Source organism: Gossypium hirsutum, chromosome D06 (genome assembly GCF_007990345.1).
Source record: "Gossypium hirsutum isolate 1008001.06 chromosome D06, Gossypium_hirsutum_v2.1, whole genome shotgun sequence".
Lineage (NCBI taxonomy): Eukaryota > Viridiplantae > Streptophyta > Magnoliopsida > Malvales > Malvaceae > Gossypium > Gossypium hirsutum.
In genome coordinates this window covers 22,100,982-22,118,280 of record NC_053442.1, presented here as the reverse complement: position 1 = coordinate 22,118,280, position 17,299 = coordinate 22,100,982, and the positions used below count along the sequence as shown (strand labels likewise).

General features: G+C 32.0%; 1 protein-coding gene across 4 annotated transcripts; it reads left to right on the top strand.

Moving 5' to 3' along the window:
- Window positions 1-11,207: 11,207 nt before the first annotated feature.
- LOC107901573 (uncharacterized) lies at window positions 11,208-14,723 on the top strand. Of its 4 annotated transcripts, none has more exons than XR_005914544.1 (4): window positions 11,208-11,986; window positions 12,464-12,549; window positions 13,019-13,180; window positions 14,083-14,723. XR_005914544.1 is itself a non-coding variant. In XM_041095368.1 (4 exons), the coding sequence occupies exons 2-4, from the start codon at window positions 12,522-12,524 to the stop codon at window positions 14,376-14,378; spliced, it is 252 nt and encodes an 83-aa protein (XP_040951302.1). In that variant the 5' UTR covers window positions 11,220-11,986; window positions 12,464-12,521; the 3' UTR covers window positions 14,379-14,723. The 4 variants fall into 4 exon arrangements, 2 of the variants coding, with proteins under 2 accessions (XP_040951302.1, XP_016683119.2); XR_005914543.1 differs by having other exon boundaries at window positions 11,210-11,986; window positions 14,259-14,723; XM_041095368.1 differs by having other exon boundaries at window positions 11,220-11,986; window positions 13,077-13,180; window positions 14,259-14,723.
- The last annotated feature ends 2,576 nt before the right edge of the window (window positions 14,724-17,299 follow it).

Sequence of the window (17,299 nt, the reverse complement as noted above, 5' to 3'; positions counted from 1 at the left end):
CGGCATACACTGAGAAAAATCAGGAGAATTGAATAATTAAGGGTAAAATTGGAATATTGCAAAATTTGCTTTAAAAGTTAGGACTAAAGTGGAATTATCTAGATTCCTCTTTATTTTTCAGCATTCCCATCAGCCAAAAACGTCCTAAGGGTTTCTTCAAGCTGGTTTTTCATAATTTTTGCACCAAGTGAGTTAATCCTTGCTTTTTTCTTGTAATTTTTTTGTGTTTCTAAGACTTTTACAACTAGGTCCTATTACTAAATTCATTAGTTTTTGATTTTATGAATGAATTTGAAAGTTGCTATGAATATGTGCTGGAATTTTATGATGAAATAGGATGAAATTGAAGCTTTAATTTGTTTATGAGATGATTTTATTAGGTAATTTCAATAGAAATTGATTTGTAGGACTTAATTGTGAAAAAGTTTGGAATTAAAGTCTAGTGCTAAAATTCTGATTTCCAAAGCTTATAAAGTAGTTTAAAGTGATGGGATTAAGTGTTAATTGAGAAAAATCAGCTCAATTGAGAGGTTAATTGAGCAGGGATAAAATTATCATTTATTGAAAGTTTAGGGAAAAATGGTAATTAACATCATACACTAAAACAGTTTTGGACAGCAGCAGTACTCTAACTTTGAAAAATCACCAAAAATTGTAGAGATCGAATTAGAGGATGAATAAAATATGAAATTAAATATTATTGAGTCTAGTTTCTTATAAAAGAAACAGTGTAAGCAATGGAATTGTAAATCATGAGATATTATAAATTTTGTGAGACAAGGTCAGAATGAATTCGGGTTCCCCTGTTCTGACTTTGGAAAATCATTAAAAATTGTACAAAAATGATTATGAGTTATAATTTATATGGTTAGAATTCTTAATGAGTATATTTTCAGAATAAATAAATGTAAACATCATCCTAATTCTGTACAATGAGATAATTATTTTTTAGTGAAGAGAGGTCGGAACTGTCGAATAGTGAAACAGGGGAACTTTAAAGAATAAACTGTACTTATTGGCTAAACCAAAAATTATGAAAATTTTATGGTAAGAAGATATGTGAGTCTAGTTTTGGGTAAAATTAGCGTATCTTAATTTGGAGTTCTGTAGCTCAAGATATAAATAATTTAGCAACTGTGACTCAGTGAGACAGCTTTGAATGCACTATAAATAATAATGGAATTATAGAGAATGTTACATATGAACATGAAAAATATTAGATTAATAATTAAATTTATTTATTTAGATCCGGAAAATTCAAATACAAAGCAAGATCGAGGAAAAGAAAAAGTTCGGGATTAGTAGATTTTTGGTTACGAACAAGTGTCGAGGTAAGTTCGTGTAACTTGAATTATATTCTTAAATGCTTAAAATGTTTGTTATTGATGTGAATATGAGTTGGATGTTTATTGTGTGATAATTGATGAAGTATTAATATTCTTGATGAAAAGAGAAAATAAATCCCGGTTGAATAAAAGGAAAATTTGATGGATCTCTGAAAAGGAATTGACGGTAAAAAGGATCTAGCCCGGACGGGTGATCCTATTCTGATATAGCCCTCTCGAAGAATATGTGGAAAATGGATTTAGCCCGGACGGGTAATCCGAATTAGGGTCTGAATTTAGCCTGGACTGGTAATTCAGATCCAAGCTCATTAGAGTAATTGTCGTTGCAAGGGATTTAGCCTGGACTGGTAATCCCGACAACACTCTATGAGTTTATATTACAGGGGATTTAGCCTGGACTGGTAATCCCGCTGTAAGGATGAGGTTCGCGGGAGTGTGCTCTCTGAAATGGAAATGTGCGTACATGAATATGAATTGATGGACCCGGATTTGTACACTTAGGTGTACCCCTGAAAATCCATCGAAATTCCAAGTAGTTCAAAGGGATAAATATGGAAAAATAACAAGGAAATGGAAATCATGGAATTGATGAGCTCATCAATCATGGTATAAATTATTGATACATGGAAATTATTGGACTAATTTGAATGTTGAGTCTGTGCATGATAGGGGAATAATGTATTGAACGGATGTATGAATGTTTATTGCATTGTATTGAAAATATTAGGTAAGTATAATTCTTGTTACATGAACTTACTAAGCACAAAGTGCTTACCTCGTTTTCCTTTTCCCCTGTTTTCTAGTGTTAAGAGCTCAGAGGTCAGATTTGGTCGGAGACGCATCACACTATCAACCTCAAGATCTCGGTATATAAAGAAGCTTTATTTTGGAAATCAATGGCATGTATAAGCTAGTAAAGTAGATGTTAATGTGAAATGAATGTATAGTTAGCCATTGGTATGGCTAACAAATTTTGGTTTTGGTATGTGATGAGATTATCTTATGAATACGATAAATCTATCTTGAAAATATATTGAAATGGATTGGTTGTGTCGGATTGGTCTCGGTTTAAAATTTGCAGGGAAGATTAGATATTTATAAAGGGGTTATATTGAATTTTTTTAAAAAAATAAAAAAATAAAAAAAATTTATTCGGTAAAATCTGGTAATGCCTCATATTCTAATTCGGCGACGAATACGGGTAGGGGATATTACAATTTTTAGGATAAAAGCAATAAAATTCCAGCAAGGATTTATCAAAAAAAAATATAGATATTAAGGTGGAAGTGGTGAGCTTTTAAGAAGAGAAAAGAAAAAATAAGAAAAATGACGGTCACGGCGGTGGTCCAGTGGTGGTGCGGCAGTGGTGAGGTGGTGTTGTGGCGATGGTGTGGCTAACTAATGGTGGTGGAAGGTGGAATAGAAGTGGAGAAAAAGAGGTGCAATGGTGGCTCAAAGAAGAAGAAAATGGCAGAAAAAAGAGGAGCATGAGAGATGCAATGGAGGAATTGGTCAAGAGAAGAGAAGGAGACACCAAAATGAGAGAAAAAAGTGAATGGTGACTAACTTAGGTGGGATGGATGGTTCAAGCTTGGTTAATGTGAGAAAATGAAAGCTTTGGGGGACAATGGCATGAAAAGTGGATCAATGGGGAACATGTGGAATGAAGAGGGGGTTTATTGGGGAAAGTTGACTAGGTAAAGGAGGAAAGAATCTTTCTTTGCATGGAAACTAGGAGTGGATTGCTATGGAAGCTCTGACCAAAGTTTTATGAACCAAAAATTAAATAAAAACATAAGAATGTAGGGAATTGAACAAAAAACCTTTAACCACTTAACTATTCACTAACTTATTATAATTCTTAGAATATTTATTTTAAAAACATGGCATGACATTTGTTAAGGTTTTAAGCAAAATTGTACCAAATAGAAAATAATGTGAGGGAATAGATTTGAGCACATATCATCAATGACAACACCACTACTGTTCAACTACTACACTTGATACTTATTTATTATCAAATTAATAAAAAATCATCTAAAAAATTTTGGGCGTGACCGCTCTCAATTCATTAACCCAATTTTGAAATATTAGAAATTTGATTACCCTTGGAATTGTGGGTCCTATTCTCAATGAATTTTATTACCGAGTGGCAGTCCGGATTTAAGGTCGTTGCCACTGGTTCTTCAACTAAGCCATTGGAAATTCCTTGTTTCGACGGGATAGAAGTCTTGCTGGGTAAAACCATATTCGGCGAAACAGGGGCATAATTGGGCACTAAAGTCGAATCTAGGACTGGGTTGTTGGGCTTAGAAACATCCACATTAGAAATTAAATTTCCAGGACACCCAGTGGAAGCGGTGGGCCCAGAATCCACGTTGGAGAATCCAACGTCCACTCCTGACGAAAGAATTTGATGCCCAGCTGTGAGAATATTCTCTACCAAGCCATTACCTAAAGTTTTCGGGCCATTACCCAAATCCTGGCCCTTAATACCTTCTTTACAAGACTGCCCAAATCTGTCGCATAACCCATCTGAGATTTACCCAAATAGTGTTACTCTGTGAGGTGGAGTTTAACCATTGCTTCCTTATGCCATTAACAATTAAAGTTAATGAATAGTATGGACTCAGTTTTATTAGGATTCAAATATGAGTTAATTACTCTCTTCACCCTCAAATTATGACTTTCATTATTAATTGGTCTTCAAACTTCAAAACATTGTAATTACACCTCTAAACTATTAATGTTTTATATCAATCAGTTTTTTTACTATGAAATTGTTAATTTAATCATTGAATGACACATAAAATCTTATGTGACATAATTTAAAATAAAAATTAAAAAAATGTTGTCACATAACTTTTAAAATTTAATATTAAAAATACATTTTAAAAAAAGTGAGTGAACAATTGTTTTTGTAAAAGCTTCAAAAACTTCAAAACTAAGATTTTTACATCTATTTTTACAATATTCATTTTTCTTTAAAATTTTCATTTTAAATTATGTTATATAAGATTTGGCATCTCATTTAACGGTTAAATTATCAATTTTAGTAATGAGAGGAACTTATTGATATAATATTGATAGTTTGAGGATGTAATTAAAAATTTTTAAAATTTGAGGACCAATTTAAAATGAGGGTCATAGTGTGAGGATGTTTAGTGAAATTAACTCTACAAATGTTGTGAGTTTGAGTATTTTTATTTTTACCCGTAATAGATTCAAAGCAAATTGTGATATAATTATTTTTCTTTAAATTTGTTTTTACTTTTTTTTTAAAAAAATAATGAATGTGAATTTGGATATCAAATTCATTATATGTTTTTAATTTTCAATTAGGATATTGTAACGACCGGTTCTAATCAATGTTGAAAAATGCGATTTCAAAGTTAAATTTCATAAATTGAATTAGTGAGATTGTTAATCAAAAAGTTGACGTATCTAGTGCGAGATTATAATATTGAATTATCGAATATTTGAATCAAGAATGTTGTTAATTAGTACAACGACTAAATTGCAAAAGTGTCTTTACAAATGAGATTTGATTAAAGAAATGTGGGAGGCCTCATTTGACAATTGTACCAAAGACCTAATGGTTATTTAACCATCATTATCTCATGGTTAGTGGGATGAAATGATCCCATCTATTCATTGCAACTAATGCAGTTAAATTAAGATCATGGCCATCGATTTAGTTTCATTAAGCTTGATTAAGGACCCTTTTTACAGTGAGTGTGAAAGAGAAAAACTTCTTTTTCCCTTAATGCCGTCCATGCCATAGAAAAAGAAAGGAGAAAAGGGTTTTAAGTTTCTTTCACATTCGGTCTTAAATTCATCAAGGTAATGGAACTTTTTCTTCATAATTTTTATAGATTCTTGATCGTTTAAACTCGATTAAGGTAACCCAAATATTAGATTATTCAATTGACAAGTTTAATTCAAGTTGCCATGGTTGAATTCTTAATGAGATTGAAGCTTAAATGCCGTGAATAATGAGAGCTATGTTTAGATTATGTTATGGCCATGTTAGAACATAGTGGAAGGTGTTGTACTAAGTTAGAAATTAAGTAGACTATATAATTACCTTTATGATATAGGGACAAATTTGAATAGAATTAAAGTTGTTGAAATTTTATGCTATTGATTGGAAGTTTGAGGTCCCTAGTGAATGAGTACAAAGTCGGATTTTGATTCGATAGGGAATATCAAAAGATACAAACATTTAGGACATTAGGGCTCTGAGGGACTAAAAGTGAATAAATCGCATTTCATGTTTAATTGATATGTAAATGTAACACCCCATAGTCAACTCAATTTTCGGATCTGAGATGTGAGATGCCACATTCTTTACTAAAGCAACTACGATTTCATTTCAATATCGAAAAGAGAAGTCATACAAATAATTAAGTTTCAAAACTTAATAAAACACATTATTCATTCAAATCCGGGTTATAACTGAGCTTATGAAAGCTCTCATGAAACACAGGTAACAAACAAAATGACTAATGTAGGGGTTATGTGTAGCACCCCTATACCTGATTCGATCCAAGGAACCTGGTATAGGAATATTATATTTGGTGCCAAAGTGATTTTGGCTAATCACTAATATATTTGAACATTTAAAAAAAATTAAGTTTTCATAACATATTTTTGTCCCTACTACTTGGAACACACTTGATCTTCCTAAGTACATGCCATTCTATTCAAAATTTTGAAACATACTCTCTTAGCACTTGGAGATGTGATGAGATGAATGCTCACAACCTCAATTACAACTTTTTAAAATCACTATACCTAATCTGCGCTCGGGAAACAAAGCCGTACGCTGAGTAAAACTCAGTGGTATTTCTATAATCCAAATATTTAAAGGCAAGATAATATAATAAGCACAATGAAAATTATAAAGACATATTAATGTCTAGTATCGTGACTATCAGTTTTTTAAACAATATCCTAATTCAGACAATTGTTATATAAATGGTTATTCACATATCAAACCATATTTATTCGTACAATGGCATTAATCATGCAATACTCAATTCATGAATACATCATTATATACCATACTCAATTTTCATCACTTGCTATATAATAGCTTTCCATAATTTGTTCACATATCATTTAAACAATGGCACTATCCATTCCATATTCAATTTATGAGTATTTAACTCATGTATTTCATGTATTTACAACATATTTTACATTTTATTTTCAAATCACTATATCAATTTTATTTCTCATACCATACCATGCCATTTCAATATCAATTATAAAACTTTATTATTCATTTACCCCTATTAACACAACTCGGACTTGGACGACTACACGGATCCAACAAAAACACACCAGTTTGACACCCAATGCCTCATCGGATAATTCAAAGTAATAGTTTGACACCCAGTGTCTCATCGGCTAAACCAAAGTAAATTGGCACCTAGTGCCTCATCGAATTAATCCGAAGTAGTAAATTGACGCCCAGTGTTTCATCGAATCGAAGTCGAAGAAATCCCTAAACTCTTCTAATCCTATGACATACCATCTATATCCGACTCAGCCTGATACAGTTAATAGGGTTTAATTTCACATTTCAGATATAATCAATATCCAATATTGATTTTTCATATAATCAAATAATTACACATATATTCATTTCAATTCAAAAATCAATCCAAGAAAGGGGGACTAAATTGACTAACCAATTGAGCCTAAAACTTTGAAACCCCTAAATTTGGTCTTTTTCCTTTTTTATTCCTTTTTCTTTCTTTTTCCTTTCTGTTTCGTTTGTTCTTTCTTTCTTTTTCTTTTTCTATTTCTTTTCTTTTATTATAATATAATATATATACACTTAAATATTAAGATTTAATATTATAATATTATAATATATATTTTAAATTTAAATTTTATAATAATACTTATGCCACCTCATTTTAAGGTAATGGCATAATTGCTTCTTTAGTCCCTTTAATTTTTCTTTAATCTATAATTCAATTTTCACCCTATATGCAATTTAGTCTTTATACCTAATTATTCTTAATTCATGCAAATTCACCTAACCAAAACCTAATTAATGACACAACTAGTTTCGTAAATATTTTTAATAAATATTTACGAATCCGATTTAAGGAAACGAAGTCTCGAAAATACATTTTTTGACACCCGTGACTATCAGGTCGTTACATTATGTCATTAACGACTTGATTTTCAATGGTGTTGAAACATGTGGTCTTAGAACCCCATTTTCGTAAATTGAAGTTGTAAATAAAAAATAGGAATACTTTCAAAATTATTATGAGAATATAATAAAGTTTGGTTAAGTAATTTAACCGAGAAATTAGTTAATTAAAGCTCAGGGACTAAATTGTAAAAGTCTAATTGTTATTTAGTTTTAATTAAGAAAAAGTTCAGGAACCTAGATAGCAATTATCCAATTAAAAAAATGGTAAATAAACCAATATTAAATAGTAGATAGTGGATGATGATGGTTGTTATTTAAACTAATTAAACTTGATTAAATTAATTAAACTAAAGCTAATTAAGGTATAGATAATATTGTAGTGGAAAAAAATATATAATCTTCATCTTCTTCTGCCGATTCTTGAAGAGAAAAAGCAAGAAAAAGCTTGAAACATCCTATGCATTCGACCATTGGCTCTAATAAGGTAACCAAGCTAAATTCATGATTTTTTTTATAGATTTAAGTTCATGGGAGCTTGATTTAGCTAATGATCTATCATAATTTGATACGTCAAATTGAGCTTTCCAAAACAATCGAGGAGCTTATTCTCAAGCAATTTACGAATCTTTTACATACTGGTAAGTTAAGCTTTAATTTGATAAATTTCTAAGAGATAAACTTTTAAATCTATTCTTAAAACACTTAGAAAATATTTTTAACAAGTTCAAAATGATTAACAAATTTAAAATTTCTCCCTAATCTAAAGTATCGATGTAACACCCCTAACCCGTATCCGTCACTGGAATAGGGTTACAGAACATTATCGTACAAATTGAACTTTATACATACATTTCAAACATTGACAATTCGGGACTAAATTGGAAACATTTGGAAAGTTTAAGAAAAACTTAGAAAAATTAGACTGAAGGGGTCACACGCCCGTGTAACAATCGAAGTAGGGACACACGACCGTGTCCCAGCTCGTATCCTTACCCGTGTAAGTCTCTGAGTTGGGTCGTGTAACCCTTGAAATAACCACACACGCCCATGTGCGAGGCCGTGTAACGACCTGACTTGCCTGCATTAAAATTTACAGAGAACACATGGCCGTGTCACCTGGCCGTGTGTCACACACAGTTGAGTCACACGCTCGGGTCTCATGCTGTGTGGACATGAAATTGGTCAAATTCAAGCCATTTCCAACACCAACTTATCAACCACCTAAAAGCATTTTGAGCACATGATCAAGGCATCATAACATGACCAAAACCAACATGAAATGACCAATTCAATAGTGCAAAATCATTCAACAAATATGCCATACAAGGCACCTCAAACGTAAACATACAAACTTAATTAAACTTACATACATACTTGACCATAGTTCATTCATACACACCTAGTTCAATACCCTCTCAAAACTTACCATATTTTGAGCATTATTACTTCAACATAAACTTACCATTTGGGACATACATTCATGCATCACAAGCACTAAAATGACACAATTCAACCATCATCAAAATGGTACTAAAACAACCAACTTATACATACCAAAATTCAACATCTACGCCTTCAACTAAACATCAAACACAAGTCCAAATACATGTCATTATAACCTTGGCCAAAACATCAAAAACTACCAATATATTTGCTAGATAGTGTGATAGATCTCTGACAAGCTTCCAAATCGGTCGAGCTTCCGATTATCTATAAAACATAGGAAAGAAAACTACGTAAGCACATAATGCTTAGTAAGTTTATAAAACATGAACATAGCTTAGCATTTCAATGCATAACATTAAGATTATGTACAACATAAGCCAACCACAAGCTTGGCACAAGACTAAGCAACATCAACAACACATGTTAGTGCATTCAAATATAATTCACTTGAATTAATATAAAGTAAGCCATTATTCATGAGCATACTTCATTTGAACTCATTATTTTCATGAACATAAGTATACTTCCATTGAAGATTACCATTTCAATCTTTTTCATAAATACATGATTTAGTTCATTTGAACACTTACCATTCATTTCCTTTCCATGTCCGTTGAACCATTTAGAATATCATCGAATACTCAGGAAAGTTTACACGAAATGTGCTAAACATATAACCGTAACCTTTCCTTTACATCGTTGCTCACACGAGCTATGAAATGGGCTTGCTCACACGAAGTGTGGGTCAAAATGTAAGCTATACAATGCTGCTCACACGAGCTGTGGAGTACCCGCAACAAATGCAGGACCTCAGCCATCGGTAGGACATTCAAGACCAGCACCCGAAACATGAAAACCCTAATAACATGTCATTTGTATCCTACGAATTCTTAATGTTCAAACGGGGCTCGATAACCGTCATGGTATTGTTGGATAATCATCATTTAATTATATGAAAATTAACATAATAACATATAATCAGAACTACCATTAGAAATTATACTTATTCATACGAACTTACCTCAACGATGAGGGCGTAGAAATGAGATTGACTAATCCGAGGCTTTAGCTTTTCCTCGATCTAGATTTGTACATGGTCTATCTTGATCTAAATAGAAAAATTCAATCCATTTAATTCTTCTATATTCAATTCATTCTGTATTTATATTTTTGAAAAATTATAATTTTGCCCTTAACATCTTAACTTTTTTTACAATTTAGTCCTTAAGCTCATAAACTGAAATTTAAACCTTTTAATCCCCATCTCATTCTAGATGCATTCACTAGAGACCTATAGAAATTCATACAAAACATCATTTCATAATTTCACCATGAACTTTTATCATTTTTACAAATAAGTCCCTAAATGCCATTTTTATCAAAAATCACTTTACAAAACTAGTTTCTTTATCAACAAGGACTCATAATCTTTCATTAAACATCAAGAATCATGTAAGAACATTCATTTCAAAACCCTATATCATTAACAATTTTGCAAATTGATCCTCGGGATAGCTTGGTTAAGCTACAACGATCCCGAAAATATAAAAATCACTAAAACGAGCTTGAAAAACCTACTATGCATGAAGATATTCCATGGACGAAAGAATCAGTTGAAGAAGATGATTTGAAGGTGATATCTCTTTTTTCTTTTTTTTGTGATTTATTTACTATTTTACCATTTTGCCCTTTAAAAATATTCAAAATTTCAATAAAACCTTGTAATGAATGTCCACTAACTATAAAAATGTTCTAATTACCATCTAGGTCCTCCTACATTAAATTTTCATAGCCATTTGTCCCTTTTTACTAAGAGAACTTCACTTTTGCATCTTTTACGATTTAGTCCTTTTCACTTAATTAAGCATGCAAACATCAAAATTTCTTAACGAAATTTTTATACCACCTTACTACATTCCATAGACATTAAAATAAAAAAAATAATTTAATCGTCAAATTTATGGTCTCGAAACTACTGTTTCGATTTCACTAAAAACGAAATGTTACAATCGATAATCATACCTGGTATCAATACCAATTTCAGCTTTGAAGTTCAAAAATATTTAGCAAAAATCAAAAGTATTGATACCTTCCTTATTTTATCAATTCCCCTACTTAGTATCGATACTAATTTAAGCTTCAATGTTTAAGAAAATTACGTAAAAATAAAAACTATTGATACCTTAAAGAGAGTATCAACACCTTCCAAAATTTATCGATAGCCTTCCTGGTATCAATACTATTTTGAGGTTCAATATTTTTAAAATTTAATAAAATTTTCCCGAGTATCGATATCCTCTCCAAGGTATCAATACCTCATAGAAAGTATCGATAAAATTAATTTTGTATCAATACTAAAAGCATTAACGATCACTAATTTGAGGCATTAAATGCCCAAAGTATTGATACCCCTCCAAAGGACCTTTTGTTGCAAAAGACATTAACAACATGTTTGGTTGGGGGAATAGGAATGCATTCCCCCAAATCGGTGGGCCCACTACCAAACATTAGTTTGGTTGGCTGTAATGGTAATACAGTCTGAATCCATTTAGGTTCTATTACGGGAAAACGCATTCCCTTCCTTCATCGCTGAATAGCCATTCCATTCCACGGGAGTATTTTTTTTCCCTTTTCATTTTTTTCCCTCAGCTTCATCTTCTTCTTTCCTTTCCATATCTGTGTTTCCCTTTTTTCCTTCTTATTTCCCTTTATCTTATTTCCCTTTTTTCCTTCATTACTGATGTTGAAATTCCGCTGAAAGAACCATAAAAAAGACATCAATATCAGCTTCAAGAATCAGAGAAGAGAAATTCAAGATTGCTCATTTTTCTCTCTATAAATTAATTATTATTATCGAAAATGGCTATTTCCTCTGTTTATTTGTTAATCGACAATGAGCGATCAATCGGAGGAATTGCCTCTCATGGCTCCCCCACCGACACCGACCCTAACGAGATCGACCTCGAGGCCAGTCTAGCCGATCAAATTCAGTGTCGAATTTGCCTCGAAACCGACGGTATGTTCTACTTTTAAACCCTATTTCCTCAAATTTAACTTCCTTTTTTTAAAGAAATTTTAAAAAATTAGTTTCATCGATTGTGCTATGAATCACGATCACTTTGCATATTTTAAGCCTTCCTCTCGAAAAAAATCTGGTCTGTTTTTTCCTTCAAAATCCAACCATGTACATCACTCTAGTATAACGGGTTTAATTTTTTCGTTTGGCGACCAAACTGATTGGATTATTAAACAAAATTAGAGAAGATAAAAATAGCAATTTAATTATTTTCAATTCCCTTTTTTTTTATTTTAAATAATTCCTTCGCAGTAAATTTTTTTGGTCATCCTACACAATAATGTTTAATAATTATGAAAAAAAGAAAACTTAATTTTTGTTGCTAAGGGTGTTGTTAAACTTAATTTTTGTTGCTAAGGGTGTTGTTTGAAGGAACTTGTGCTAATAACTAGTTCAATGTGCAATTGTTTTCCTCAGGTAGAGATTTTATTGCTCCTTGCAAGTGCAAAGGAACATCAAAATATGTACATCGTGAATGTTTAGATCATTGGCGAGCTGTAAAGGTATAAACATTGATACCCTTTTTCTTCATTTTTGAACAGTGAACTTGGAATTCTTTATACTTTACTTGTACTATGGTTTCACTGGCGTCTGTAGGAGTGCTTTTCTTTACAGCTGTTATTTCATTGCTTGAACTAAATTTCAATGCTAGTGTTGCTGTGTTACCTTCTTGAAGGCTACCTATACTAAGTTTATAGGTAAATTGTTTGCACGTTTATACAACATTTACAACAATCAATAAAACTTAAACAAGAATTAACCTATGTTACCTTCTTGAAGGCTACCTTTACCTAACAGTAGATAGGACAAAGTTGATTAAGTGCTTTGGATATTTTTGGACAAGGTGCATTTGATTAGGCGCTTGCTTGGTGTGCCTAGGCACACTTTTTGTTAAGGTGTTAAGCATTAAAAGAAGCAGTTTGGTTGAAGCTCTCTTTAATTTAATTTGTTTTGAACTTTTCTTTTCACTAGATGTACCTTTAAGAGTGAGAAAGGGATAACATCTAACTTATTAGATGTACCTTCTTAGACGTTGAGAATGCGCTTACGAAGTTCACATGGGCTAAAGAAGTTCATAAGAAGATGGTTAAGCTGAAAGAGGAAGGCAAACCGATGCCAAAGAACTTTGCTGAGGTAGGTTCACCATAGAGGTGCTCATGGGTCGGGCCCGGCCTGGCCTGAAATATGGGCCTAAAATTTTGTCTAGGCCCAGCCCGAGAAAAAAATCATAAGCCTGAGCCCGGCCCGGCCTATTTTTTTAATAAATACAAAAAATTTATTTTTAAAATTAAAAAAATTTTAAAATTAAAAAATAAATATGTTTATTATATCGGGCCGGGCCGGGCCGGGCCGGGTCGGGTCGGGCCCGGGCCAAAAAAGTGGTGCCCGAGGCCCGACCCGTTTTCTAAACGGGCCTCATTTTTTGCCCAAGCCCATATTTCAGGCCTATATTTTTACTCAAACCCTCCCATATTTCGAGCGGGCCGTCGGGCCGGGCCGGGCCACCCGACCCATGAGCACCTCTAGTTCACCACTGGTTTTTTTCAGTTATGTTTTTGCTAATCATATGTTGAATGATTAAAATGTATGAGCTAGTGTATTTATGCTTATTGCTCAATTTTTCTGATATTAAATTCTCTAAGTTAATGTATTTTTGTCTTTTGGCTGCTGCTCGGTGAATATGATGTTGAATGTAGGATGAGCTATTTGAAAGATAAGTAAGATATTTGTATAAGAAGGTAGGGGAGTTAGTTATGCATATTATCTGAGTCAAAATGATGATTGTATATCTTGTTGTTCAGACTATAGTTTGAGTGTCTGATATATATATTTGACATGGGTGTGTTATGTTCATTTTTTGTCCAATTTTTTTAATGTATTTGAAGGATTTTTAGAGGATTATCTCCCTATATTCATTATGGTCCCAGGCTTGCATCAAACATGGATGCATAAAGGAAAAGAAAGAGTCTAACTAACATAGAGTTACAGATGTTTGGTCTGCTGATCTGCGTTATGCTTTTTTGGTTCAATGCCAGATTGCTTAAAAGACTGAGATGTCTGCCTTCATTCATCTTCAGTTGCTGAAATTCGCATTTGAGTTCGGATGAATGTTTCTCCCACAGTTTAAAACATCAATGACAAGTATTAGTTTATGCATCTCTCTCTTTCTCCATTGGAAATGTCATTCGTTTTATTTTTTTATCTTTTGCAGGTGCAAAGGCTAATGGGTTCAACACCATTGGATCTTGCCAAATTTAATATGGTAAAGAGTGGAGAAATGAGTCATAATGCTCCTTGTCCATGTGGTTCCAAGAAGAGATACAAAAGGTAATTTGGCACATTATTTCCCAGCGATCTGTGTTGCTGTGAGTAGCTCATAACCTGGATGCAGTGCTTAAGAGATTTTATGTCCTCAACCACGAAATGTTTTTCCAGTGCCAGTGTTGTTCCCTTCAAGTAGCACAATTTGTTTATCTTCTTTCATAAGAAGTTTCGCTTTGTGAGCTAGTTCCGTTTTGATACTTATATGTTGTTGGGGTCTACTTTAGTATCTAACTTTACTAGTAGGTCTATTTTGACTATGAATTTATATTCCGTCCAAATTTAATGCTGTGAGACAATCTTAAAGTGTTATGTCAATAAAATTTTATATATTTCAAGTTCAAAGATTAAAATATATCTAAGTGTCAAGTTCAGTTATTAAAGTGTTATGTCAATAAAATTTTATATATTTCAAGTTCAAAGATTAAAATATATCTAATTGTCAAGTTCAATTATTAAAGTGGACAAAAAATATACAAGTACTAAAATAAACTTAATTCTCAAGTTCAGGTCAAGAAGTACACTAAATCTTTGGGGTAAATTTTAAAATTATACATGAAATTTAATTTAGCGTATGTTTGTTAATATTTGAATATTATATTTACGCAAAATATAATTTTCAAGTTATTTATTACTTCTATTTTTTTAGAATAATTAAATTATTTGATTCACTAATGATGTTTTAGCACATTAAATTTGTATTGCGGTTTAAAAATAATAAATGAGATTAAATATTTTTTTTATATTATTATATATTATGATTTTAGTAAATTAATATAAGAATAATTATATTAAGAAATTTATTAAATTATATATTTTTTATTAAATTATATTTAATAATAATTATTTTAAATTATTATTAAATTATTTATTATTTATATTAATAATCTTATTAAAATTTAATAACAATAACAATAAATCATCTACCTAAAAAAAATTTGTTAAGGGTATTCTAGTCATTTTAGTTTTTTTTTCCTTATGCTATTACGCCTCTATTCCATTACATTCAACCAAACAATTGAATTGCTATTACGCCTCTATTCCATTACGCCTCTATTCCATTACGTCTCTATTCCATTACGCCTCTATACCATTACGTTTCTATTCCATTACGCCTCTATTCTATTACAGCAAACCAAACGTGCCGTAATGCTTTGGTTTTTAGACTTCTAATGGTTCTATTCAATTCTTCAACAATCAGAATGGTTGAAAATCAATTAGGGGCTATAAATATCAGCTTCTAAAGCTTCTACAACAATAAGAGAGATTACAAAAGATCAAAAGTTATCAAAAAAGATCAACAACTCTTTTATCAACCTTTTGTGCTTCAATTCTCCATCTTTTTCTTGCAAACACTTGTGAGCATTCATTGTATTCCATTAGCTTAAGTGTTTTTATCGTATGTGCTTAATTGGTAAATATTCTAATCTTGTAAGGATTGTTTCTTTGTTTGCTCATTTGTTTACTCATTTGAGAGGGTTTAAGTCTTAAGATTTAGGTAGAAATCTTAAGGGAGTTATAAGGTTAAACATTGTCTTCAAAGTTTGATCAAATTAGTGAATTTGGGAAAATCTTTAGTGGTGGAAAGATATGGTAGTGGAGTAGGCAATTGGGGTTGAACCACTCTTTCTTTATGTTTATTGTTTCATTTTCTTATCTTTTCTACCACAATTTTAAAGGCCAATTAACCCCCTATTTGCTATTACAGTTGATTGATTAAGCTAACAATTGGTAACAGAGCTAGTCTTTAAAGACGATTTAACAACCAAGAGAAGAATCATGGAGAGATCAAGCTGACATCAATATATTCCTCAAAGAATGACATCCACTTCTAAGTCAGTTTTTTTTGGAGAATCTCAGTCTATCTCAAAGCTTTCATACTTCAATGGAACAAGCTACTCTTATTGGAAGACAAGGATGATACTCTTTATTCAAGCCAATGATCTTGCGGCTTGAGATACCATCATGGATGGTCCCTCCATTCTTCAAAAGTAAGAAGGATAGTTATTGATTCCAAAGAGCAAGAAAGAGTGGAATGAAAAAGATAGAAGGAATATTCAACTTAATGTCAATGCCATGTACACCCTATTTTGTGCACTTGGTCTGGATGAATAGAGTAAGGTGTCTTCTTGTTCTAATTCCAAGAATACATGAGACAAGTTAGAGGTCACTCATGATAGATCAAGTCAAGTAAAAAAGTCCAAAGTTGGGAATTCTCACCTTCAACTATGAAACCTTTAAGATGAAGCCTAAGGAGTATATCAAAGTGATGTTTGATCAATTCAAAATTATCATAAATAGTCTCAAGTCATATGGGAAGACATATCCTAATGAAGAGGTTGTGATAAAGATGCTTAGAAGCTTGCCAAAGTCTTAGGAAGCTAAAGTGACCACCATTAAAAAAGCAAAGAATTTAGAGACACTTACGTTAGATGAACTTACTTGTTATTTGCTTACATATGAAATGAGGCTTAAAGAAGGGTTATAAGAAGAAAAAGTTTAAAAGAATAAGATTTATGTTGCTATCCAATCCACTACAAATGAAGAAAGCAAATCAAGTGACGAAGTGGATGAAGATAAAGAAATGACCATGTTTGCTCAGAGATTCATGAAGTCGATCAATGGAAGAAGATTTCAAAGAAAAGAATGATTGAAGCTTGAATCCAACAAGGAGAAATATCCCATAATTTTTTATGAAAGCAAAAAGTCGGGACATATCAAGGTTGTCCCCAATGGAAGAAAAATGGGTAAAACAAATAAAAACATAATGCCAATGTTGCTACTTGGAGCGATGAGGATTCTTCTGATGATAAAGAACAATAAGTAGCCAACATTTTCCTTATGACCATTGAAGACTCTAAGATAACTTCTAACTCATCTAGTTTAATTCCTTATTCATTTGATGAGTTACAAGATGCCTATGATGAGATA

Excerpts from the sequence above, each read along its gene's own strand:
- LOC107901573 (XM_016827630.2), top strand. The coding sequence starts at position 11,830 with ATGGCTATTTCCTCTGTTTATTTGTTAATCGACAATGAGCGATCAATC. Across the intron at positions 11,987-12,463 it reads AATTTGCCTCGAAACCGACG|GTAGAGATTTTATTGCTCCT; the intron begins GTATGTTCTACT and ends TGTTTTCCTCAG. Across the intron at positions 12,550-14,258 it reads ATCATTGGCGAGCTGTAAAG|GTGCAAAGGCTAATGGGTTC; the intron begins GTATAAACATTG and ends TATCTTTTGCAG.